Source organism: Lycorma delicatula, chromosome 7 (assembly GCF_047948215.1).
Source record: "Lycorma delicatula isolate Av1 chromosome 7, ASM4794821v1, whole genome shotgun sequence".
In the NCBI taxonomy this organism is placed as follows: domain Eukaryota; kingdom Metazoa; phylum Arthropoda; class Insecta; order Hemiptera; family Fulgoridae; genus Lycorma; species Lycorma delicatula.
Window position 1 is genome coordinate 147091955 of NC_134461.1, and position 27368 is coordinate 147119322.

Consider the following 27368-nt stretch of genomic DNA (forward strand, 5'->3'; position numbering starts at 1 on the left):
ATTTCTAAATCCATAATTTCAGGGAAAGCGATTTTTTTATGAGAATTATTTGATAATTGAATTAATTGAAAAATCTCTTACAAGCATATAATACATACCCCCTTGTATTGTAAGGAAAATTTGATTTTTTGCTGATAAAATTCACTAAAGTAAAGATTTAAAGACTTAGATTTATTTGAATAAGTTATTAGTTTTGATTAACAATAAATAATCTGTTTTATTTTTGTTTTGTCTTTTAATTAGGTATATTTCCCCAGCTGGCAGGTCCAAATTTAAGTATCCACCAACGTGTTCAACTGATGGCTTGTGGGGCAGAGTGCAAAGGTTTATTAGTTTCACTTGTTTTTAAATTATTATTACTTGCTGCAGGGACATGGGGTATTTTTCTACGTCCATCTTTGGCTACGATGCCTCGTATTTTTCTTTTTAGAGCCATTGTCTTACTTCTTGTTTTGATTAGTACATTTGCATTCTGGTTGTTTTATCTCGTCCAAATAACTGAAGGTAATACTGCTTTAATTATTCTTATTTTTTTGTTATATATTGTTTGATGAATTGTGTTTTATTTCTTATTCATTTTTGTTCTCTTACAGATATTAATTAATTTTAACCCGTTAGCCCGTTGGCTACCAGTGAAAAATTGGGTGTATATAAAAAAATTAACAAAACAATTTTGTAGGATTTTAGTGGTATTTCTGACTTTTTAGCATTACAATTTTGCATAAGAAATTCCTTGCAGCAGACCATGGAGAGGAGAAAATGTATAGAGAAGGAAAAAACTGTTTTGATATTATAAATAAATTTTTTCCAGAAAAAAAATTTCTTAATGTTAATGTAGAAGTATCAGAAAAGCCTGTATTAGATTATACTCCATAGTTATTGTTGATAAACAGTTATTTTCAGATTAAATTTTTCTTTTAAATTTTTGTTAGTAATTTTTTTTTCCCAACACTTCTGAGAAACAAATTAGATTCTATGAGTGGAAAAGTACACCATTTTAACAAAATACATTTTTTTTACTATGTTTAGAACAGGACAGAATCGATTCTGTTTGTAGAGTGTGCTTAAAACTGGGGTTAAGAAATTCCTAGTTTCCCCCTAAATGATTTTTTGTGTTGTAAGAAAGGAATTGATATAATCATTACTGTTTATTTAACATTTCTATGAATTTTAAATATCTGGTCTATATATACGAGGTGTGATCAAAAAATAAGGTGAATGAAGTTTTATAGCGGCAACTGCCGACGCTACATCCATATGCTGTAATTTGTCCAATAGCGTGATCAACTGAGACAGGCAGGGACAAATTGTAACACATTCGAGCTTGCCAGAGCCGCTAGAGTGAGGTTGTGTTTATCGTGTCTGTCACGCAACATGGATTTTGAACAACGCATTAACATTAAGTTTTGTTTTAAGTTGCAAAGTGCCAAAGAAGCTCACGAAATGTTAGAATCGGTGTAGGGCGATAATGCGGTAACTTTAAGACTGTGTACAAGTGGTATGACCGATTTAAAAACAGAAATGAGTCTATTGAAGACGAGCAGCGAGCGGGACGTCCAGTAACCTCAAAAACAGTTGAAGAAGTGGAAACAATGGTTCGTTCAAACAGGCGAATGACTATTCGAGTGCTATTGGAAGACCTTAACATCTCGTACGGATCCATTCAAAGCATTTTAACTACTGAATTGCAAATGAGATTGCTAGCCAAGGACAGTACTTTGAAGGAGATTAAATCGAATTCTATGTAACCTTATAACTTTTTTTAATAAAAAATTATTCACTGTATTTTTTTATCACACCTCATATAGATGGTATAGTCCAAAAGTTTTGTATATTCAGAAAGGATTAAGAAATACAAGTTGACTAAAATGACTAGTGTTGCCTGACATGTAATTTAAACTTACTTGTCTTACATCATATAATTTTTTGAAATTTGTCAAAAAAAATTTTTTTTGCCATTAATTAATATTGATTAAAGACTACCCATAAGTTAATTTTGATAGTGTGTTTTCAGTATGTTATAGTTTTTACAGAAGAAATTCTTTAGATTTGTTTATAACCTTTTAGCAAGATTCATCATGTTGAATAAAAGTGTGTATCTCTAAGGTTTTCTCTATTCTTCATTATTTTATATCATCAGTTTACAATATAGATATGATCATATCTTTTATAGTAAAAATTTATCTTTCTATCACATTCATAAAGGCTCTTGTCTGAAGTAATACATCCATATAAAAAAGTTCAGCTAGTGTATAAATAACATTTTTCTCAGTTTATGTAATTTATATTTAAAATCTCTTCAATGTTTAATTTTATTCAGTAATTCTTTAATGGCTATTAAGGCAATTAATGCTTTAATTTCAGCATTGTGACGTTATATTAACCTTTTCCCAATATGCCTCCCTAAGATAAGAGATTGCCTCCCTTCATAGTCTTATGCTACCCTCTTGTGAAAAAAATTACAGCATATTAAAGAGATTTAACAGATTCTGACAAAAAAAACCGTTACGATTGGATATTTTTTATGCCTGTAACAAAAAAAATTGAAACAATACAAATATTACGATAATTTAATTGCAGAATTTTTTTGCGCATTTCTACCGCGTTTTTTATTAGCAACATTTTTGTTGTTTTGTGTTTATGAAACATAGTTTGCTGATTTTAAAAATAATACTTTCAAGCAAATCGGTTGAAAATTGGGCAAAATATGATGAAAAACCCGTGTCATAAATCGCAGATTAGTAACATATGTTAGTATAAGTGAAAGTAGATTCAGAAAACTACATTTTATAAAAATCCCCACCACTGAAAAAGGTATTCAGATTGACAAAAAAACAATTTTTACTGTATAGTGTTATTCATTACGAATCGTTATGTGTTACATGTTTACTGATATTTGTCAGAAAAGATTTATAGACCTCAAGTAAAAGTGATGTATTTATGACCACAAATTCCTTTTTTTTTGTGTGCCGTATAACATAATTTATTATGTGTTTCAATACCTCGATATGTTGCTAATGTAATAAGCTATTTTTGTAAATAATAAATAAATCTGTAATCCTCATAGCAATTATAATACACAAGTCACACACACACAAGCACATTTCTGAGAAAAAAATGGTCATATTCTTTCTAGTCTAAATAAAACATTTTACATCGTATAAACGTCATTCAAATTGTGTAATAAAACTGATTCCTTTGTGAATACAAAACAAACTAACCGACTTAGATGCCGTATAAAATGATTTTGTAACAGCGTTTTAAAACTGACGCCGTACATAGCCAGTTTAATGGCTACATGAATTATTCTTTAGCTGGTAGTCTGTGCTTCTGTGGAAGGAAAGGAGATTTTTATATGGTCTATAACTCTACTGAACACACTTTTTCGTTGATTTCTGAGCTTATGTAGAACTAGAGCTATAAAACTGTTATCAGATTGATGATGACCACATATGTACACCTCACAGTATTCTTTTAGTTGCAGTATATTGTTGTAATTTTATAATAATTACTCTGTCGTTTTTCTAGGCGCACGTGCTTCAGTTACTGGTGAGGATATGTTAGAATACCGTGCATTAGTTGCATATGCTTCCAGCTTGACAGAGACTTTGCTTTTTATTCACTATTTAGCTATTGTTCTGATTGAAATTAGACATCTTCAGCCTGTCTATTACATTAAGGTAAATAACTCATTACATTTTTTTTTTAAACTTAATGTTTTTTTATTTTGTTTAACCATTGTATCATTTATTTTAATGAAGCGAGGGTTTGTGTTAATAGTTGGACTATTGTCCTGTATTGTTGTTTACTATCTACACTTTTACTTTGTCTTTAACTCTGTTACAATACAATATAAAAGTATAGAAGTAAGAAAAAATAAAAAATATAAAAGTAAGTATCTGTGAAGTAGCTAAGATTTAATTGCAAAAATATTTAGATTCTTTTTTTAAGGGAAAAAATATGCATATTTTCCGTTATTGCGTTTTCTGTAATATCTGTCTTTGTTCCTAATAAATGTTAGGATACACAGACTGTATGAATTGATAATTTCACCGGCATATTATGATTTATGATTTTTTTTCAGGTTGTTAGGAGTCCCGATGGAGAAAGTCGATCATATTCTTTAGGGCAGTTGAGTATACAGAGAGCCGCTGTTTGGGTCCTACAACGTTATTACACAGAATTTCCTATTTATAATCCATATCTTGATCGTTTACCTATATCAAAGTCACGAAAAGCTTCAAGTTTTAAGTATTATGAAGTAGATGGGACAAATAATACAAATTCTCAGGTGATTTATCTAAAATTCATTATAAAATTTTATATTTTGTGTTAAATATATATATTTTCTTTATTTTTTTAATGTAAAATTAAGTAATTGTCTGGAAAGGTTTTAAATAATAATAGAAGGATTTTTAATTCTATTTAAATTATAAAATATATTAAAACCTTGAGATATGAGTGGTTCAAAATTTCTTTGTTTTTTTAATATTAGTTTATGGCTAAAATAAAGAATCAAACAATATATATTTTACTGAGATTAATTTTTTTAAGATTTACAGTATTTATGTATTATATATACATATATAAACCTCCCCCTAATACATAATGTTGAGATAAGAAAAATCTTATCATATTTTTTCATGTAAGTACTTTTCATGGGATTCCACATAGATTCTTTATTTTATTATTACATTTGTTTTTAATATTTTATTATGTAGTTATTGTTTGTATGCTGGTTTAAATATTTCTGTATTGTAAATTTTAGTAATATTTTTAATGATATTATTAGTATATAAATACTTAATGCGCATTTTTTTAACTCTTTTGTCTTATTGTTTGTAAGATTTGTTATTATGTTTTAATAGTTGTTTTTTATAGATATTATTAATTCAAGTAGTATCATATTCATTTTCAACCTCTATATGTTTTATGATGTTTATTTCATCATTTAATCATATGTTAATATGATTAACATATTTGATATATTAATCATATTTGTATATGAAACCAACGGCAATTTGATGTGTGGAATTTATAAAATTAAATGTAATGATTGTGATTATATTTATATAGGAAAAACAAATAGATCCTTTAAAACTTGATTTCTTGAACATTATACAAATGAGAAAAATAATAGGTTTATATAATATAGCAGACAATAAAGGGACTGTTCAGGCCTTACTTTTTGAAACGTTCAGTTTTCCGTGGTCTTGTTACTATTATTATTTTAAAGAAAAAATAATCATTTTCAGTCTTCACTTAAAAGTTTTAATTTTTTTCTAGTTAGGAAAACAATTAAGGATTAGAGTAAATAATTATAAAAATTAAGGATTAGTTAATTATTTTTTAATTTGGCACACTTCTAATTTTAAAAAAATTATTTTTTAGTTCTTAAAGTTTATTTTTTTAAAATATTTTATCTGCAGTATTAAATGAATTTCTGGGCAATTCATACTTGTGTGTAAAGATTCATATCGTTAGTTAATCAGTTCCATTACTTTATATTTAATTTATAGATGCAGTCACGAGTTGTTCTTACTACACATTCACGACGCCGTGATTCTAGTCACAATGAAAGATTTTATGAAGAGCATGATTATGAAAGACGAGTTAAGAAACGTAGGGCTCGATTAATTTCAGCAGCTGAAGAGGCATTTACGCATATCAGACGATTACAATCGCATGATGCAGGTATATAAATGTTTTAAAGCAACAATGTATGTAATTCGATTTATGCAAGTATTTAGATCGTAATGTGTTTAATAGATGAACTTTCTGTTTATAAATTTGAATATCTGAAAGGATTCTTAACAGCTGTAAATACTCTAATGAATAACTCTTGTAATAGAAATATCTTGTTATAATTTAACATTTATAACAACTTGTGTTATAATTTTTCAGGGAAAATTTACAGTCTCTCTCTCTCTCTCTCTCTCTCTCTCTCTATATATATATATATAAATTAGAGTAGAGTAGAGTAGAGTAGAAGTTTTCTTTATTTTATCTTATAGAAGTTTCTGTTGCTACAGTTATCATGCTAAATTAGGTTGAATTATTTGATTATATTACAGCAGTGTTTAAAATTACAAAATGAAAAAAGAAGAAATTAGTATATATTGCGTACATAATACAAGACTTGCAAAATTTCAAATTATTCTGTCATATGAACCAACTTGCGTAATCTAAACAATTGTTAGTCCTAGTTAGATCAGGTTACTAGAGGGGGGGGAGGTTTTACTATGTAAAAAATGTTGTCTAAAATGCAGTATTTATGTGAAATTCAGATAACTTCCTCAAACTTCAAGTTGAGGTAAAATTGATATCTTGAAACAGTCATATATTAAAGTGAGTGGTAGCACAGCAGACTGCATCCTAACTAAAATTTGGATTTTGTATTTCTCTAACATGGGTTCTGATATTATTTGTAGTTGCAGAGTTAGCTTTCATGTTAGATTGAAACTTTGTGTTGTTTTCTTTATTACTGTTTTTTTTCTAATTAAGAATAATTCAAGTGTTTAATTTTTTTTAAATTAATTTATTTTTATAAATGATGATTATTTAATTTCTTCTTGAACAAAATATTTAATATTGTATCCTCAGAGGACGATACTATTTTTTTTTTGTTCGTTATTTATTATGAATTTTTAAATTATACTGTTTTCAGTTAGCTTATAGAGTGAACAATAAACAAACATTGCGTTTGTGTGAGTGAGTGAGTCATGAATTTGCTGAGTCATGTTCCGTATACCAACGATTCACAACATGGTCATATCTATATACAACACTATATTGTGTTGTATATATTGAGTGTGATTAGTGTTGTATATAGAAATGGCTTTCAGAAATCCTGCTGGTCATTTGCCCTGCAGGACGATTTGATAAAAACACAATTTGTAAAAAAGTACACAAATTTTATATTTGAAATGAACTACCTGCAATGGTAGTTCAACTCTTAACACAAGCTGTTAAGAGTTGTAAATGATTATGATCTATTAGATTTCCAAAGAACAACTTTTTATAAATTGTTAAAAAATATCAATTTTAAATATGAAAAATGGAGCCAGGAAAGTAAGTGCTTTAATTGACAGGAATGATATTATTATATGGTGAAGACATTACCTCATTGAAATTAAAAAAATAAGGCAAGAAGACTAGAATATATTATTAAGGTGAAATTTGGGTCGACCAAGTCCATACAAAAAGTTTTGTTTTGAAAAATGAAGCTCTGAATTTTTCAAAACGAGCTTTTCTGTTTGGCTTATCAACCAACCAGTAATAAGGCTCCATGAGGAAAAGTTAGGCATATCATCAGGGATATCAGGTTTGTCAATGGTGGTCTCTGGATTTTTAAATCTAAATATACAGATACTATCATAACAAGATGAATGGGCATGTCTTTTGAATAATGGTTTAGCATTGTGTTACCTCTTCTGGAAGATAATTTGTTATTGTCTCTTGACAATGCCCTTGTCATTCATTTGAAAAGAAAAATATTCCAGCTATGTCTTAGAAAAAGAATATCAAAATGTGGCTTAGCTCAAAAGTGGTGATTTTTAAAGAGGTTGAACTTAAATCCAATTATTGCATATTAAAAGTAATTTTAATGTATATAAAATTGATGAGTTAACACGATCCAGTGGTAAAACCATGCTTTGATTACCTCCCTAACATGTGAACTCAACCCAGTTGAGTTAAGTATACCCAGGTCAGTGCAGTATATGTTTTGTTGCAGTTCTGTATTGTGAGTGCAATTGTGTTTGTGCAAAATGCCTTATTCAATCCAGGAGAGGATAGCTACAGTTGAAGCCTATATTTGTTCTGGATCGTTTGAAAAATCTCATCAAGCATTTAAGAAAAATTTCCAAATGCCTGTATCCCAGAGAAGATTAGAATACACAATTTAGTTAAAAAATGGTGTACAACAGTTCGGTTTCAAATGCAAAATAAAATAGGCAACCTTCCGTTAGGACTTCACAGGCCATTGATGATATTGAAAGGAGAATTAGTGCCAGTCCAAAAAATCACTATGCGAGTTATCACAACGATCGTGTTAATTCATTGCTTGTAAAATTCTTCATGAATTAAAATTGAAACTGTACTGCATTACAACTGGTAACAACTAAAGGAGACTGACAAACTGAAACGACTTTATTATTACAATTAGCTTATTAAAAACATTGTTTATGGACAGATAGACCAGATGTCAGATGAGTCATGGTTTCATTTATCAGCCCGTGTTAAAATTCGCAGAACACCAGGTATTTGATGGCGTGGAATCTTCACAAGATATTTGAGTGTCCACTTCACAATGAGAAAATTGGTGTTTGATATGCTGTTTCTGGTAATCGTATAATAACCCACCGGGTTGGTCTAGTGGTGAACGCGTCTTCCCAAATCAGCTGATTTGGAAGTAGAGAGTTCCTGCGTTCAAGTCCTAGTAAAGCCAGCTATTTTTACACGGACTTGAATACTAGATCGTGGATACCGGTGTTCTTTGGTGGTTTGATTTCAATTAACCACACATCTCAGGAATGGTCGAACTGAGAATGTACAAGACTACACTTCATTTACACTCATACATATCATCCTCATTCATCCTCTGAAGCATTTTCTAAATGGTAGTTACCGGAGGCTAAACAGGAAAAAGAAAGGTAGTCGTATAATGGGTAACCAATATTTTTTGACAGACTGTCAATATTCAAGTTTACATCACAATTTTTGAAGAATTATATGCGCAATTAATTGATAATGAAAAACAAAATACAGCTTCTTCCCACAAGACTGAGCAACATGTCACACATCGAACATTTCACTGAATCGTGTTCATGTAGCTTTCACAAATGAACAAGCTGTCAGCAGAGGATGGTGGCCTTGACCTTCCCCAGAGTTGTCTACTTCCTTTGGTGCTCCTTTACTTAAGGGAGAGAAGTTATGAATTTAATCCCCACAATATTGATGAACTGAAGGCGAACATTCAACGAGAAATCAAACGCAATTGACAACAATGTTTTGTGTCAGATGACTCAATATGATCAATCAAGCACAAAAGTGCATCGATCTGGCCCAAGGTTGTTATTTTGAACATCTTTTGTAACAATAAGGTAAATAAATGCAACATTTAAATTACATTTTATGTTTTTCTTATTTAATTTATCCGTATCATGAGAACTACCCATGTTCTCACAAAAACAGAAAGGATGTCGTGACTAACAAAAAGAGACCAATAACTAAACTGGAAATCGGCATACAATGTAAATTTTGGTTTCGAGTGTGAGTCATCGGTGATAAATCACAAATAAAGGTCGGGTTTGTAATGTACATGCCGGTATTGTATGATATAAAATGACTGTAAGGAAAGTACAGGATGTCGCTTGCATAAATATCTGTTAACAAAATACAGTACATGGTTATGTTTTGATAAAAATTTCCATTTTATACAGTAAAATTGTATACAATGAATACAAATTGTAAGAGACCAGAGAAAAAATTCAGTTTCAATAGTTTTTCATTTGACAGGTTTTTTATACTATGTATAATTTTTGTAAAACATAATAGCGCGTGGTTACTGAATATTATTAATGTATCATCATTTCATTTATACATGCATCAGGATTTACAGAAGATGCTTGTGAATCGGCTGCCTGAACATTCGTATGGCCATTCTGACTTGAACTAAACAAGCTAACTTAATTAGGTGTACTATAAAATAACCTTTCCTATACCTGTTGGAAAGCGTGTGTGTGCATGCACACGTGTGGCGTGGTATGGCATTATTTGTCACATAAAGTACATTAATTTTTTGTTTTGTATCATCTCAGTCATACTTAAGTCTGTGACACACGTAAAGCACCTAAACTGCAAGTGGCACTTACTTTACACTGTGTTTATTATACACCCAGTCTTTCTGATGAATAGAATGAGGATGTCACTTGGAGGATTAAAATATTACCTGCATTTAGTTGGGTTTACTGTGGTCATATGCTACAGCATATTTGCTCAGTGAATAAGGCAAAGGGAAACCACATCATTCCTCACTTTGTTTTAAGCCTGGCGTGGAATTGTAATTCTTAAAAATGATTGTGCCATTTTTGGAGTTGATTGGGGTTAATACAATCTTTCTTACATATTTTTTTTTTTTTTTTACATTTCTGAGTTAGACTATTAAAAAGGTATGTTAATAACCTTTTTTCGTTATTTCAGAGTATAATAAAAAATATAGCATCATCTTTTTTTCTGTTTGGGTTACCTTAAAACAATTATTTTGACAGGTAATGTGTTTTTATCTGTCCACCTGACAAAACTTGTTATTCAGTAAAAGTTTGACAAGAAAGTACAATTAATTGATTTGTGCATACACAAAAAAAGAAAATATAAATATTCAAAATTGTTTTAAACATATTTACTGATATTTTAATTTCAAAAAAATATAATTTTTTTTCTATTACTGGTCTTAAAATTTTCTCTTTTTAAGTTAATATGAGAATAGAAAAGATACAGTAGAAAAGTGAATACACTTATACATACAAGGTAAAAAATAATGATTAAAAAATATGCTGAATTTAATTTACCAGGTTGTAAAGTCAAATTATCAGAATTCTTTTTGTTGTGTACACTTGTCCCTAACATATGTTTACATTGGTAGCCTTATTAGATGCTTAGTTTGTTGTTGGCTCTCAAAAAGGTTACTGCACGTGTTTTGGTACGGTCAGCAATTAAAACCTGTGGAAAAATGGAGTAAAGAATTTGCATTAAATTTGGTTTTAAGAATAAAATGCAGCACCGCATTGGAAATGTTGAATGTTGCTTTTGGCAAATCTATGATTAAAACAAGCATTTATAAGTGGTACAAACGTTTCCAAAAGAGCCATGAAGGTGTTGAAGATGAGTGCCGTGGACGTCCCAGCCCATCAACCACCAATGACATTGAAAGAGTGAAGAAAATGATTATGGACAATCACCGAATCACTATTAGAGACTCTGTAAGGATTACTTACTTGAAAGTGCTGCGCAGTTTGCATGAAGCGATGTGAAGAAAATACCTGAATTTTTGGCAAACGAATTCATGGCAATTGCACCACTATAACGCACCTGTTCACACTTCACTGCTTGTTTTGAATTTTTTTACAAAAAAACGGCACAGTTATGATGCCCCAGCCTCCATATTCACTGGACATGGCCCCCTGTGACTTCTTCCTATTCCCAACTGAAAAGAAACGTGAAAGACAATATTTTGCCAATATTAAAGATATAGACAGAATTGCTGAAGGAACTAAATGCCATACTGGAAATTCCGTTCCAGAGGGGCTTTAAAGATTGGAAAAAGAGCTGGTACAAATGTATGTAAATTATTCTTATTAATTAACTGTGTAATTTATATTCATCTGAAAAGCACTACTTTTTAAATTTAAGATTAAATGTTGTTTATTACTTGTAACATGACAGTATGTATAATGATTCTAATACAGTTGTTTTAGCAGGTGGTGGGGGCATACAGATGGAAGCAGAAGAAGCTGCTCAAGCTGTTTTCCCTGGTTTGGCACGTGCTTTACAAAAGTATCTTCGAGTTACAAGACAGCAACCACGTCATTCTGCTGATTCAATACTTGCTCATCTTGCATCATGTTTAAGACATGATCTATCACCAAACGCATTTTTGGAACCATTCCTGGTTACTGCACCTGTTCTGCAGGTATAAAATTTTATTTGTATATTTTTATATATATGTACATAAAAACTATTGTTTTGTGTGTGTATGTGTTGTGTGCCTTAGTTTTTCATATATATGCATATATTATATTAATCCAATCAACCCAAGATCAGATTTAATAAAATAAAATAAAATAGGATGCCTACCTTATTCCATAATCTAAGCAAGAGCACTTTTGCAAGTCCCTTGCATCATCAGTTGCTCTATGTCATTTTTCAAATCGTTCATTCCAAATTACACGTTAAAATTAAAAACCCTGTACTATACAAGAGATTTAAAATTGTTAAAAGATCCTTTTCCAATTAAATCAAAACAGAAATAAAACTAAATTTTTCTTTTAAATTCAAAAATTTTTAATTGTAAATTAAAATTAAAAATTGCAAATATATAAAATTATGAAGCCATTAATAAAATTGAATTAAAAGTCAAAATTAAAATCAATAATAAAAACAAAATAGAAATCCATGTAGACTAGCCAGCCAAATCTATGTGACTGTACAGAGTTGGTGTATTATGAATAATCAATGTCTAAAGAAGTGCTGCTATCTAGTGCTCTTTTATGATTGTGTCATCTTATAATCTGTATATAGGTTGATAAAATTACATTTACTTTTATATTTATATATGTAAAATCTTTCTAATATGTCAAAAACTATTATTTGTATTAATATTGTATTTCTTAATTTTAAGTACTTCTAAATCGGATACTGAATGTGTATTATTATTAATAAGATCAGAAACATTAAACCCAATTTTCTACTTTTATAATATCTAAAGTGTTTATCAAATCTTTAAAGGATCTAGTGGTTTTACCTATATAAATATGCTCCTACCTATATAAATATGCTATATGTAATATACCTATATAATATGCTATATATATATGCTTTTACCTATATAAATATGCTATATAAAATAGTGCAATCATTGCACTTTATTTTATAAATACCACACAAATTGTATAAATCATTTGAAACAGTACGTGTATTATTTTTTAAATGTTATTTGTCTTGTATGCAGGTTTAAATAAATTTTTATCATAAATGCTGGTTATGTTTTCAACAATATTATCAGTATATCCATATTTTAAATACGCATTATAAATTTTCTGTGTATTATTTATCTGTATTAAATAAGTATTATTGTTAATTTTTAACATTGGTTTTTCAATATATTTACTAAAGATTCATTATAACCATAATATTTAGCAGTTTGATTTATATATGCGTTAATACATTTATTGCCAATAAATAACACACAGAAAATTGATAATGTATATTTGTGATTAAATAAATTAAAAATAATTTTTATAAAGCTTTCTAGATTCTTTCAGAATTGATTTCTGGAAAGTGGGAGAAGAGAGGTTAATAATTAGGATGTTACTCCAAACAGTACTGCCCACATTTTGAGGAGTTACTTAGAGGGAAAATTACATAATTCCTACTCTCAGGTAGAACGTATTATTTAGGCTACAAGTAGAATTTAGTAACATTTTCAGCAGATGTTACGTTATCTTTTTTATAATGATGTAAATGGAAAAAAATAGTATGTATCAGTTAATTATTTTTAGTTTGTATCTTATAAAAAACATATTTATTATCTTAGTCACACTGTATGTTTAGTATGTTTAAAGCATATTTAAGTTCTGAACATATGCAGTTAAATACTATGTATCGACTTGATATTGGCTGTATATAGCTTTTGCTGTCAAAATTATTAAACAAAAAATATTCCAAAATGAAAAATTGTTTTAAAAATATCTAACCATTTTGCGGTTGCAGAAGTATATCTCCTCTGTTAAAGCCACTACTGGCTAGGAACAGAGGGGTGGTGTAGTGACTGGATACGCTATGAGGTGGGATCTTCTCCCCTCGGGGGGGAATCGAGATGTTGCAGAAGTATAAATCTAAGCTCTGCAAGAAATTTAATATTGTATGTTTGATCCTAAAGATTGAAAGTAACTTACACAATTAAATTTCAATTTCATATCCCCCTCTGATTCTAGCACTTAGCCATGCCAAAAGTTTTTTTTTGTCTTTAAGCCTTTGATGAAACTTCACCTGCAATTTGTTGTGAATTTAACAGATTATCATCTCCTTAATTACTATTAATTCCTACTATTTTAAGAGCCAGTATCTGTTTCATAGCTTGTTTTCATTTTTCCACTAAAAAAGAAAAAAATAATTTTTATATCACCTTAATATTTAAAACTATTCAATATGCTCTTTGCAGCTCTCTTGACCAACTGCTTATTTAAGTGTTGCTTTTTATTGTAACAAATTCTCCTCATATCCATATCACAGCTGTAAACTTTACTACCATTATTGTAAAAATCTTCAAAATTAAAGTTGAGTTGCTATTATTTTTGTATAGCCAAGATAAAGTTCTATGAACATATAGAAGTACATATTGTTTATTATAAAATATACTTTGTACAGTAAAAGAAAACCCAGCCTTCCTGGACAATTGACCAATTACTCCATCTAAACCAATTCTCAAAATTAATGGATGGCTAAGTTACTGCCCTCAACAGATGATTCTTAATTTTTCCTCCCCAGAATTAGATGGTGCTTTGAGTCTAGTCTCAAGCACTGTAGCCTTTGGCTAGAATTTGATTACTACTCTTGATGTTATATATACCTTAAAGCCTGAGTTCAAATTACAAGAAAATGTTTCTGAAGCTGAACTCATTCTGGAAAAACTGTATATAATCCTTATGAAAATATTATTTTACAACGTTTTTAATTCCTGGAGGTTAACGGCGATGCTAGGCATTATTTATTTTTTGACATTTGTATTTCCAATTATTTATATATCACTTTTAATATAATATTTTTGAAAACTGTAATTGTTGTAATTGTATCTTACATTACTAATGGTTTTCTTTTTTATTTCAGAATGAGAAGGAGCAAAAGGAAGTACAGACATGGTCATTAATTTGTGAAGAACTTTTATCACGTCCTTTACAAGATGGTACAGTATTTCAGTTACGTCAGAATGATGTCTCATTGTTGTGCCAGGTACGATCCTTACCTCATTTTAATATAACCGAAGAAGTTGTTGACCCAAAATCGAATAAATTTGTACTTCGTCTTAATTCAGAGACATCAGTCTGACCTCACGCTCAGTCACATCACAATAATCATAATCATTGTCATTATAGTAATAATCACGGTCATAATCATCAAACTTCTTACTATCATCAGTTTGTATGATGTGTTATGATGTAAATGGGTATTCAAATTATTGTAAATAATTTTTTTATCATGATACACATAATTATATTACTAATTTAATGCAATATTATTATTTTTAAATAAAATAATAATATTTAAAATAATGTATGCAGAATTGATGTTAGCATGGTCTTGATTCATAAATAACTTTGATTAATAAGCAAGAATTAGTATAGTTATAGGTACATTGGTATCAGCTCAACCTCTCTTGATTTCTGTTTTAAAATTAAGTTTGTTAGGTTTTTCACATTATTTGTTGATTGAAACACTTATTTTAATGAGGAAGGTTAAATGTTTAAAATTCAATTGAGAACCATTTGACTACCTTTTTTTTCTTTTTGAGGTCACTCATTTTTTGTTTTTTTCATTTAATTATACATGAATAAGACTAGTTTATTGAAATATACTGTTATTTTTTGAGGGGGGTGTATTTTGAGGGGGGCTGGGACAAACTGTCCACTGGTGGTCCACATTCAACTGTCCACATTCAGGATGGTACACCGGTGTACCAATGGTACTTGTAACTAAGGATGGTGCTGATGATTTTGAATAAAGTAAATGACAGACCTTGAGTCAAAATGCTCTTTTATTACATTTATTATTGTGAATAAAACATACATAAAATTGAATATAATTTTAGTAAAAAGACAATCAAAACGCACATAAATGAAAGTACATATACATAAGTAAATGTAAATGAATGTTATAGAAAAAATAAGTATGTTATACATGATACAAAATGGATGTACAGTACATCAACAAATTACATAATGGATACATAATATCAATATCAAAAATGGTACATAATACCAATATTTAATTCTAAAACCATAAAGATAACTAAATGAAGTTAAACATATTCAACTAATGTTTGGTATAAAACAGCTTTTGTACAATGGAGTTTGTCACATAGTTCAAAGCATCATGACTTATTTTGAATATATTTAGCTTATGACAGTTGCTCAAAACCAAAACCTGTTAGTCTTGCCACCTTTCTGCCAAAATACCAAAAGCACTGCCTCTAAATTCATACTCACCTTTCTTCAGTTTTCTATCAAATCTGACCATATTTATTCTCTGTAGAATACAAGTACCCAATGCAGGATAATTAATGGTTTCTAACCAACAAACAGTTGTAAAAAATCAAAACACCATAATGACATCAGGATTTTGTATTGTTTTTGTTAGTTTCTGTACAACTCTTTCACCAAGAGTAATGTAGGGTTATTGTACAGAGGTGGTTTTTTTTACTAGAATATACATTTAGGTCATAAGTATAGCCAGTTTCTGAGTCACATCATTACCATATATGCTCCTTTTTGTGGGCTTCAAAGGAAAATATTGTTTCAAACTAGACTTACCTTTGAATCTAGCCATAGACTGTGATAGATTGAAAAAGACTGTTTTCTCTGGCTCTTCGGAAAGTTAACTTAAAGCACGCAATCAATTCATGAATGTAGTACCTCTTAGACCTATTATCAGCCTTTCTAGGATTATTGAAGTATAACTTGGAGAACAAAAGCTACACATCTCTTTCAGAAAATAGCTTGTTTTATAGACTATTTGACCAATAATCAGAAAAACTTGGAATGTAATTGTAATCATTAGGCTATGGGGGAAAATTTGCAGAAAGCAGTTTTATTGATGGATATTTCTGATTTTTGAACGGAGTATGATTATTACCTAAAACACTATCATGAATGAACAGCTTGAAATATTGCATAGGAGTCAGTATTTCATTGGTAGGATGAGGAAGTTCACCTTTTCATTCTAAATCAAATTTTATTTTTCAGTTTTCCTCCATAAGAGTTTAGTTGCTGTAGGAGGTGTAGAAGAAATATCTTCCATTGCAGTAGCAGAAGTACATGGTTGAGCATTTAAATTATTTACATGATCAGCCCTTTCAATATCATTAGTATCACTAAAATTAAATGATGTATCTTCTAAATCTAAATTACATTTGACTTGTGCCTGAGACTCTACGTGTTGTACACCTTTCTCTAGTTCTTCAGTGATTTCATCATCAGGTTTCTGTAATAAATCTTCATCTTCCTAATCAGAGCCTTCAATGTCTGTTATTTCCATCAGATACAAGCAGTTTTTTGTCCATTCTGAAACAAAATATTAAAAAAAAAAAAATATTATTTGGATGATTAGTTTTATATAACAGAACATTGATTTTTTTTTAACTCGTGAAAAAAATTAATATTTTATGAAAATAATTTATAATAATCACAAAACCAACACAGAAATTAGGTTTGTAATTCTTAGGAAAAGTAAAACATGTTTTAGAAAAAATTTCGAAAAGTTATTTTATAAAAAAATTTACGATGAGATTTCTCAAACCACCTCATAAAATGCATAAATATAAAAAAACATTGCAAGTAAAATATACCATAGTACACTGTTTTTGCCCAATGATTAAAATTGGAATCATTGACAGTATTGGAAACAGCTCAGAAAAACATTTCCAAAATACTAAGAAAATAGAATGTATGACTAATAGAAAGAATAATCTAATGTAATAAATTTTTTATTAAAATTAAACACCATATTTACCTGTAAAACTTGTATAAAGTTGATGAAAACCTTATTCTCTCAGCTGATGCAACATGTATTTAAAACAACAACTGTAACCTTTTGATTTTTCTGGCAATAAGAACAGCAGTAAGGGTGACATATAAAAAGAGATTTCCCTGAATAGGAAAAGCTTAAAAATCCATATATTTATTACATGAAATGACATCTTCAACAGAAGTTGAGTATGTTAATATAAACTTTTCAGGTCCTTTTTGTCTAGTTTTCTTCATGGAAGGTGGAAGTTTTCCATTGTACAGCCATTCAAGATGTTCAGATTTGTCACTTTCAAGATTAGGAAAAGTTGGTCATTTAATTTTTTATGTGGTTAAATTTCATGATAATTACTTTCCTTTCATTTAGCTTATATCTTAAAAACATAAAAAATAATTTAATAGTGTATAACAGAATGATTCTATCACTCATGTTTATACTAGTCATTTTTTATTTACACAGAAAAACTAATAATTTTTTTCACTCGCTGACTAACTTCTTCCAGGTTTACCCATGCTTTGTTTTCATTTAGAAAAATATATACTTTTCTCCAGTGCTAATAATTTTCTATACAAAACTGCACATATCATCAAACTATAAACGACTGTCAAAATAAGATTAGGAATTCAGGATGGTTAATGAATCAGGGCTGCCACATCAAAACTGTTGGACCGATTATTTCTTTACTGAAAAATGTGAACTGCTCAAAAATTAAATATTAAAATCTTCACTTCTTTAGACCTTTATTATTTTAAACTCCCTTCACTAAGTGAAGGGAGTTCACTCCCTTCAGTTAAGTTTCCTTAATAGATGATATCGACATAAATATTTAATCTTTGCATGATGATCATTTTCATCCCCAACATTTTTATTAAATTGAATTGGGTGTAAAATTAATATACCATGTGTTAATTCTAAAATCAAAACCAATTTGGTCCAGTTAGCAACTTAGATCAGCAAGATATATATATATTTTTTTATTTTGATTGCTCAAATATGTGTAAATGTGTATTGTATTATAATGTGCTCAATTTTTAACTTTTAATTATTGCTAAGAATTTATGACATATTTTATCCAATGATTGTAAATAATCTCTTTTTCTTTTAGTTACTAACTGGTTTGTTGAAAGAAATTTTAGTTCATTATCTGAAATTGATTCTTAAATGGTTGTTTAAAATTGCTTCTATAATATTTTTGTAGTGGTTTGCTGTTAACCATTTCAGGATAAAACTCAGGTAGGATCTAATAAATTATGTTTAATTAATCTGAAATTGTAATTTATAAGTCATATACTTTCTTGGTGTTACAGTAATTAAAGCTTATTGTGGTGAAAATATTGTATCAACTCTGTGCATGTAATGGTGTGAGATATATTAGTATCTTAAATGTGCAGTTGTTTTATTATATTATAAATAAATGTAGAGAAAAAGGAATATAAATATTTGAAATCCATATGATCTCCTTTTAAATATTTAAATTAACTCTTTATCAGTTTTTCTATTAGTAGAAAATTAATCTTTCTTTGAGAATGTGGAACTGATGGTTATAACTGTAGGGTGTCTTTAGACAGGCAATCCTATCCATTTATTTCTTCCAAAAAATACATTTTATTTATAACATATGTATGATGACTATAAACCTCTACAAATCTTGTTAACCTATTAATTCATTTTAACCTAAACTTATGAATGAGCAAACATAATAAAATTAAGTATTCAAACGGGGCTTACTTACTTTCATTTTGAAATTTTAAAAATAGAATCCACTGAATATTATTAATTTTGTTGCGTTAACTGGACCATTCATTTTATTTTGAACATAATTTCCTATTTTGCTGAAGTCAAAATGTTAACATTTCTTAATGTTCTCTAGAAATCTTAAATTTTGCAGTACCATTGTAGTTTACGCATACATTTCAAGGAATATAAATCTGTATATGTGTATATTTATTCATCTTGTGTTATATTAACTATTTCAAGACCATGTGTAACATACTTTGTAATAAAATGAAATAAGTTATTTAATATAGCATTAATAAATTCAGCTTGTTTGTAACAGAGTTCACTGTCTGTTGTATATATTTATTTAATTTATATGTGTTATGATAATCATTTAAAGCTGTTTAAAAAATGGATCACATATTAAATGAAAGTGTTATTTTTAAGACGCAGAAAAATAAATGCATATCTATAAAAATAGTAATACTCAAAGTTTTAATTTATAGATTAGTTTTAATGTATTTAATTTTGTACATAATTTCATTTATCATTTCTAGTCCTTGTTTAATTTAATTTTTTATATATACGTAGAATTAAAATTCCTATTAGATTATTTTATTTATAGATTTATGGTGTGTGTTTGTATATATATATATATATATATATATATAATTATTTTAGGATTACGTATTATGTGTTTTGTATGACAAGAAATTTATTGTTTAGTCTGTATTGGAGAGTAATTGTTTTTATTTTTGTAGTTTTTTTCTTAAAAAGTTGCAGTTTTATACACTATGAAAATATATGGTATATCTGAATGTATATAAATTAGTATTTAAATGAAGAAAACTCACTACTAGTACAGTAATTAAAATGTTGAATATATTGACATCTTAGTATTTAGATTATGGAATTTCAAAATCAGTACAGGATTATAAACACTTGGCTCAATTATTAATTCCTCCAAAATTGTTTTTTGTTTTAAAGATTTGAATTAAATTCTATTATTATTATTTTAAATTTAATTAGAACATCACTCTTGCAGTAATGAGCAATTGTTTCAACCTGATTAAACTTTCCTGTTATTTTTTCCAAAAAAATTACTGTTTACTATTTTTACACTTTTATGCTGGTGATTGTTTTCTATAATACTTTGTTACATTTTATCATTTTCAGCAGGATGATCTACTTGATTGACTTCATTAAAAAGTAGTAAGGCATTCAAAAGTATTTACAGTGTCAAGTTGACATTACTTTACTTTAATGGATGAACTTCTCAGCTTATTGTTAAAGTAAACCCTCCTCATCACTTGAGTCTCCCCCTACTTCCTCACCACCATTCAGGTACCAATGTCACTGTATTAAACAACTTTTCCTCATATTTCCTCTTCTCTCTCATGGCCTTGAGCCTGAACTGCTGGAGAAACTATAGATTGCAGGAGTCTATGATGCTCCAAGTCCACGCCTGTTTGCCTCATCACAGAACCCTTCTTAAGATTTCTTTAATTCGCTGTCTGCGATTAGGATACATTACCAGATAAAAACTATATGTCCAACAGAAACAAATAACAGCTGGTCCAGTTTAAGCAAAGAAAAAGATTTCATTTGAAAATTATTTTGTTATCAAATACATAAACAATGAATAATAAGTATTAACACTATTTGCATTAGCTATATTAATAGCTGCAATTATATTTCACCTTTATTTCATCAAAATTATGTTTATGTAAATAAAAGTAGTGCTTTACAACCTAACAAGCCTTAGCAATGCCTTTTTGGAAAAAAAAAAAAAAAAACATTGATAGTGTGTGAAAAGTAAAATAATCCAAACACCGGTACCACAATGATTCACAAGTCAGGAAAAAACAAAAAAACAAAAATTATTTGTGTAGATAATTAATGACTAACAGTTAGACTAGGCAACAATAAGGTCTGGAATAATAGCTCAGGCAGCCAGTATGGCTACCAACACACTGAAACCCTTAAAAAACCAAACATAACAAACAATAAGTAGCAGAATAATAAAAACAAAACTATTTTTGGTAACATAAGAAATTTAATAGCTTTAGGAAAGTTCATAGGGGTAGAAGAAGTTAATATTTTTTAACTTAAGGTTTGTTTGAGGAATGATTACTAATAAATAAAACACTTATTTAAATGCAAATAAAAATTTTATTTTAAAAAAGTATTCAATAACATCAGTTTTTTAGTAGCCTACAGTAACACTTTCAGCCCCATATGTAACTATTTGTTACATGGTGAAGAGCTCAGCTCATGCGTATTGTACTGATACACAGTAAAACCCAGCAAAAAGGTGATAAATTTGTACCATCAAGGTTTGTAACCATCAATGACCTAATGACGAAAGTCTTGGGTTTTTCTGGTTGTTGTAGAGTTGTAGGTTCTTGTATGATACAAGGGAAAATCAAATATAAATGAGATTTTATTTTTAAAAAAAATTTATTTACTGAAAAATAAAAGGCAAATATAATTTATTTTTGTGTATAGTTTCCTGCTTTAGAAATACATTTTTCCCAGTGAGAAGGAAGGTTTTTTGTCACAGCATTATAGAATGAAGCTGGTTGCATCAGGACCCAATTGCACATGAATCCCTCCAAACCCTCATACCTTCAAATCGTTGGCCTCCTAGAGCTTCTTTAAGGTCCAGGCTGTAGGGAGAATGATCAATTTGAGTCCAGTGCATTTCTTTTAGTTTTGAGACCATTAGAGCTGCAGTATGGGTTCTGGTATTGTCATGGAGGATGATGGCCTCTTGAATCTGTTAGTCTCGCCTTTTGCGGCGATATGCAGTCCTCACCTCGTTCAACAGCTCACAGTAGTAAGCAGTATTGATTGTGCATCATTCATGCAAAAATCAATGAGCAAAATGCCTCGCTGCTTGAAAAAACAGTTGAAAGAACCTTGTCAGCAGACAGTTGTCTTGGCTTTCACTGGGGCTGCCTCCCCCCCCCCCTTTCCACCACCACTCCATATGGGGTTGTTTTGACTGGGGAATATAGTGATGGACCCAAGTTTCATCACAGGTGACAGTCTGACTCAAAAATTCATCACCTTCTTTCACAAATCTTGATGTAAGCTTCTAATAGACCTCTAAATGTCTCAACTACTGATGTGTGGTCAAAAGGCGAGGGACCCATCTGGCACACACTTTACAGAACTGTAGGTCGTTTGTGATGATCACTTGACAGCTCCCATAACTTATTCCAACCTGTTATGCAATTTGGATACTCTGACTTGTCAATCACCTTCAAGAATGTCTCAAACTGCACCAATGTTTTCGTCTGTAATGCTGGTCCGAGGATGGCGATTGTGTTTCTGATTTTGCATTCATTCTCATCCTTTCTTGAACTCTTTATGCCAGGCAAACACAAGAATCCTTGACAATGTTTGGTCCCCGAACTGTGCAGTCAATCTCCAGAAAATTTCTTACTTGAACTTCACGGGCAAGAAATTTTATAATTATGTGTTGCGCAGTGGAGGGGGGTGCACCTATTGCTCAGACATCGTGAGCATTACTGATGAATTGGTTAGGAGTGTGGAATGGCCAGTTCTCCCCACTCCTAATGACCCCACCCAAGCATACTAGAAGCACAGGCCCAGTCCTACCCACTGTAAATGCTCAGGAACAGAGATCCTGTTTATATTTGATTTACCCTTGTATGTTAGCGTTGACCATACTGGCATATAAGAAGTGAAAGAATATATGATGCCACCACTTCTGGCTTTTTCTATCTATTTCATATACTGACTTCAGTTGATCAAATTTGTCGCTGAATTCATGATTAAATTATAATAATGATTTTTGGACATGATACTGCTGAAACAACACCATGTCAGTCCCGTCTAGAAACTGTTTCAATATCAGCAGAATTGTGAAAATTTTATACGACCTAAACTCACCCCGATGGAGAGATTTTTCATTTACAAGTTTTGACAAATTTCTCCTGTTCTAATTAGCAGTTCCACAAGATAAAATTCCTTCCCTTCATAATTTTTCCACTAAATCTACACTATTGAAATAATTGTTGAAATTGATTGTGAAATTTATTACATAACCGAGATGTCATTGCGAAATCACTTGTTTCCCTAATTTTTTACTACTGTATTTCCAACTTTTCTAATTTAAATGTCTATATCAAGCATATACTCTATTTTGTCAGCCAAGAACCCAATCTTATACACTCTTTTTTATGGGCTTGTTGGGTAAATACTGTTTAATACTTGGTCTACCTTTAGTCATACTCTCAGCAACAGACACAATAGCTGATGTCAGGAAACATTTTTTAATATTTTCTTTCAGGCTGTCTAAATAAGACCTTATCTTATACAGCATCATAATCTGCTTATTGGTAAGTACGAATAGGCATAACTACTGTCATATGCAGATGATCTACAGTCATCAATTTGGATATGTGTGGATCGTTAAGGTCTATTCCAATAATTTCTGTAGCTGGATGATTTCTTTATTCCCATCAATAGATTGGTTTTTAAAGAAAGATTTTTATTTGAGCAAAATTAGTGGGTTTGTACCACCACCAATCTAGTCTAGTTTTACCAGACTAATGGGCATAAAGGTTCATTTGAAATACTAAATTATTAATAATACCATCGTCAGATATTAATGAAAATAATTTATATGAGCTTATGAATTCAAGAATTTTAACTGCTGCTGTTGGTCCAGTTTCTCTAGACGTTATTTTTTCTTTAATTTACCTAAAGCATGGTTTTCAAACTATTGAAATCCTGGATGATAATGTTGGTTTATTTTGTATTATATTTTTGAATAACTTTAATAAAATGATAAAGAGGTCAATAAATTTTATTCATTGTTAGTAAAGCTCGTGTAGTCCTTGAGGGTGTGGTGTACCTTTCAAAGCAGTCTTGAAGCTTGTAGCCCTTGGGGATATGGTACCTTTCAAAGCAGTCTTCCAGATGAAAACAAGGTTTTTGTGTACATGTTATATTCTTAATATATTGGTAGATAACAGTTGATTTTACTACACTTTTATAAATAACACCTTTAGTTCTCCTTTCAATTAATAAGTACTAATTAGTAATTAATAAGTTCTCCTTTGCATAATAAGTACTGCACATAAGTATGTACTGTTTATCATGCCACACTAAACAATGAACATCATTTATATGACAGAAGGAAACAAATTCTTGTTTTTTCGGTTTCAGCTGTTTTAGTACAGCCATGTTCTTAACTTCCTCATGTAAGGCAATTCTATTTCCTATTATGGTTCCAATTAAATGGATGTGCAGTTTTTTAATTCAAGTGATAGCTCCAGGTTTGTGTAGAATGTTTTCTACCAGCTTATGTACTAAGTGCATCACAATTTTTGATGTGGCAAGCAAATCAGGCCTTACTAAACTATCTGTATAGCGGGTGACATATTGCTGTGCACATAGGCTGACGGCTGGCTAACTGCACTATTAACTATCCTGAAAATATCTTATACTAACTGCGTACTATGTAAGTGTATGGAGCTGTAAGAGATATTTTCATACAGGAGTGACTGTTTAACTATTCCACCTGTCCTATCAGTCTATCTTCTAACATGCAATGTGCACAGCTATATGTCACCCACTATAGTTTCTTTGCTGTAATGTGGCTAAGAATATAAACTTTTAGTCTCCATTTTGTCGGTTTATCCTTATTATATCATTTAAATAATACTTTACCCTTGAAACCAACTGTGCTTTTATCAACTGAGATAAAATATGATTGTGCATGCTCCATACACTTAAGTATTTCACAACTAAGTATTTTTCTATTTATCCTCTCTTGAATTATTATGTGAGTTAGGATTCAGAAAACATAAATGGAAAGACCAGAAAATCTGGTAAAATCTATTTCTGAAAAATACATGCTTAAAAAATGGCTGTTTCTCAGTCCACTCTTCAGGAAAGTAGTCCTGAAATGAACTTTTTTCATGCAAACCATATTTAGTAGTACTCCTAAAAAAGGTTTTATTTCATCTAATGTTACCAGGAGACCAGTTATGCCAGATTGATTGCTGTCAAAGTGGTATATTCTTTTTGTATATTTTCAGCTGCACAAGAAGGAACTTCTTCATTCATGTTTACAGTAATCCAATTAAGAATACATTGAATGGGATTATTATTAACATTCCAGTAACTACATGCCTTTTAACTGTATTTACATTATTTTGGCCGACTTCACCTTTTAGCTACTATATTTATATTATTTTGAATATCATTATTTTCGAGTCATCAGTAGTCGGAAATAGGTTAGGTTGAGCAGATAAGGAAGTATTTGTACTGGTAACCTTACTTGTGCTTGGAGTTACTAAATTTACTCTATTTACAGAATGTTTTACACTATCATTTTCATATTCTCTTCACACAAACATTTTGTCCAATTCATCACTCGAATTATGGTTATTTTCACCACTAAATATAGATTCAGTATCTGAAATATCATTTAAAAAAGTCTGTACCCCATCATCTTCCAAGTTTTTGTCAGTCATGATGTAAAAAATGTTATCAATAACTTGAAACAAAACATTACAGAATATTGATATTTGAATGTGAAGTAAACATTGAACACAATAACCTCACTTAAATCAGCTGAGTTCTACATGAAAACTGATTCCATTTGAAGAGCACAAGGGAAAAAGATGATGTCCAGCCGGGTTGTTTTTGAAAAAAATGCAATTTTAAATTTCAGATGCAAATATCTCATTTAGCATTCAGAGTACCAACCTATAATGAATAACTTGAAGTACTGACCTGGGTCCGAAAGGTAAAGTAAAACAAGTAAAACAAAAGCAAATTATAGTAGAATAGAGTACAACATTTTATTTAATATGTACACAATTAAAATCAGATATTTACACACATTTTTTGTTCTAATTAGATTTATTGATATTGGAAATCAAGAGTCTTCGTTTGTTTTTGCACATTTATCACACACTATTTAGCAATTTTTTAAAGATTGTTGTTTACATTTATAACTATCATATTCACTACATTTTTTGTTTGTTTATTGTCATTTTTCCTGCACAGATAACATCTGCCTCTTTTTTTCTTCCCTGATTGAGTGCATCAATCAGGATTGAAACTGGTATCAAACAGGTGTTGCCTGTTGTATTGGTACTTTTTTCATTGATATTTCTCTTCCCGTCATTTCAATCACTCGAATTATGTGTTTTCTGTAATTTTTCCCTCTTAGTATTTTCAATTTCTTGGGCTCTTCTCTCTATTGCTGCTTCTAATAGTTTCCTAAATCTTCAAGGTACTTCAAACGATGTTGAATCACTTCTGAATAGCTACTTTGTTTAGTACACTACAAAACATACACATTGTAGGCCACAATATCTAAAAAATTCTCATTGACCAATGACTTGTTCTCTTACAAGTATATTCTCGAATTATTTTGTCATGGATGTTTATACCAATTTTGAATTTAATAATATAAATTTATTTCTGGTTTAAAATTGATATATCAGAAATGTTGTGCTCATGGTGTAAACTGGACAGAAGAATTATGCATTTATTTTATTTTGATATGTACGGTGTTAGTGTAAATTTTTTTCTGAAGAAATACTGCTTGATCTTTTAATTTCAAAAGTTTTTTTGTAAATTCTTTCGATTTTGCCTCGTAGTGCCAACCAATGTCAATTTATCCTTCAAAAGTTCTTCAGTTCAAAGAAATGTCCATGAAAAAGTTGTCCATAGTAATATTTCTTCCTGAACCCTTCCACCCTTCAGTAAGCTGCTTTACTACATGTTGGGCTTACTTTTTTTTTCAGGACGATCACCATTTTTTCCAATATAAATCTTCAAATTAACACAATAAAACGTTTTGGAATCTGCAAGTATCCATGCTTTTATACCATATTTTTTCGGCGTCTTGGGCATAAGTACTTCGAAAAAAAAAGCAACGTCTATAAAAGTCAACTAGTTCATCCATAGTACCAACATAAGATGGTTCATAATACTCCCTGCAGTTTCTAATGAAAATATCATTCACTTCTCTAATTGGCGCAAGCTTGTCTACCTGTCTTCTCTCTGCTCTGGTTTCTAAATTGTCAAAGCGAAGGAATGTTAGTAACTTTAAATCGTGAGCGACTCATAGCAGCAGA

At 30.0% G+C, this 27368-nt stretch overlaps 1 protein-coding gene across 6 annotated transcripts in view; it reads left to right on the forward strand.

Moving 5' to 3' along the window:
- Vang (Strabismus domain-containing protein Vang) overlaps positions 1 to 27368 on the forward strand; it is a 49402-nt gene that overhangs the window by 14280 nt on the left and 7754 nt on the right. For 2 of the 6 annotated variants that reach the window (XM_075371121.1, XM_075371122.1), the window contains exons 4-9: positions 244 to 504; positions 3529 to 3680; positions 4085 to 4291; positions 5520 to 5694; positions 11469 to 11692; positions 14608 to 14730. In XM_075371121.1, the coding sequence (XP_075227236.1) occupies positions 244 to 504; positions 3529 to 3680; positions 4085 to 4291; positions 5520 to 5694; positions 11469 to 11692; positions 14608 to 14730 (1142 nt within the window). Of the gene's footprint in view, positions 1 to 243; positions 505 to 3528; positions 3681 to 4084; positions 4292 to 5519; positions 5695 to 11468; positions 11693 to 14607; positions 19820 to 27368 lie in introns of those variants that run through there. The other 4 variants (XM_075371124.1, XM_075371125.1, XM_075371123.1 and 1 more) reach the window with 4 other exon arrangements.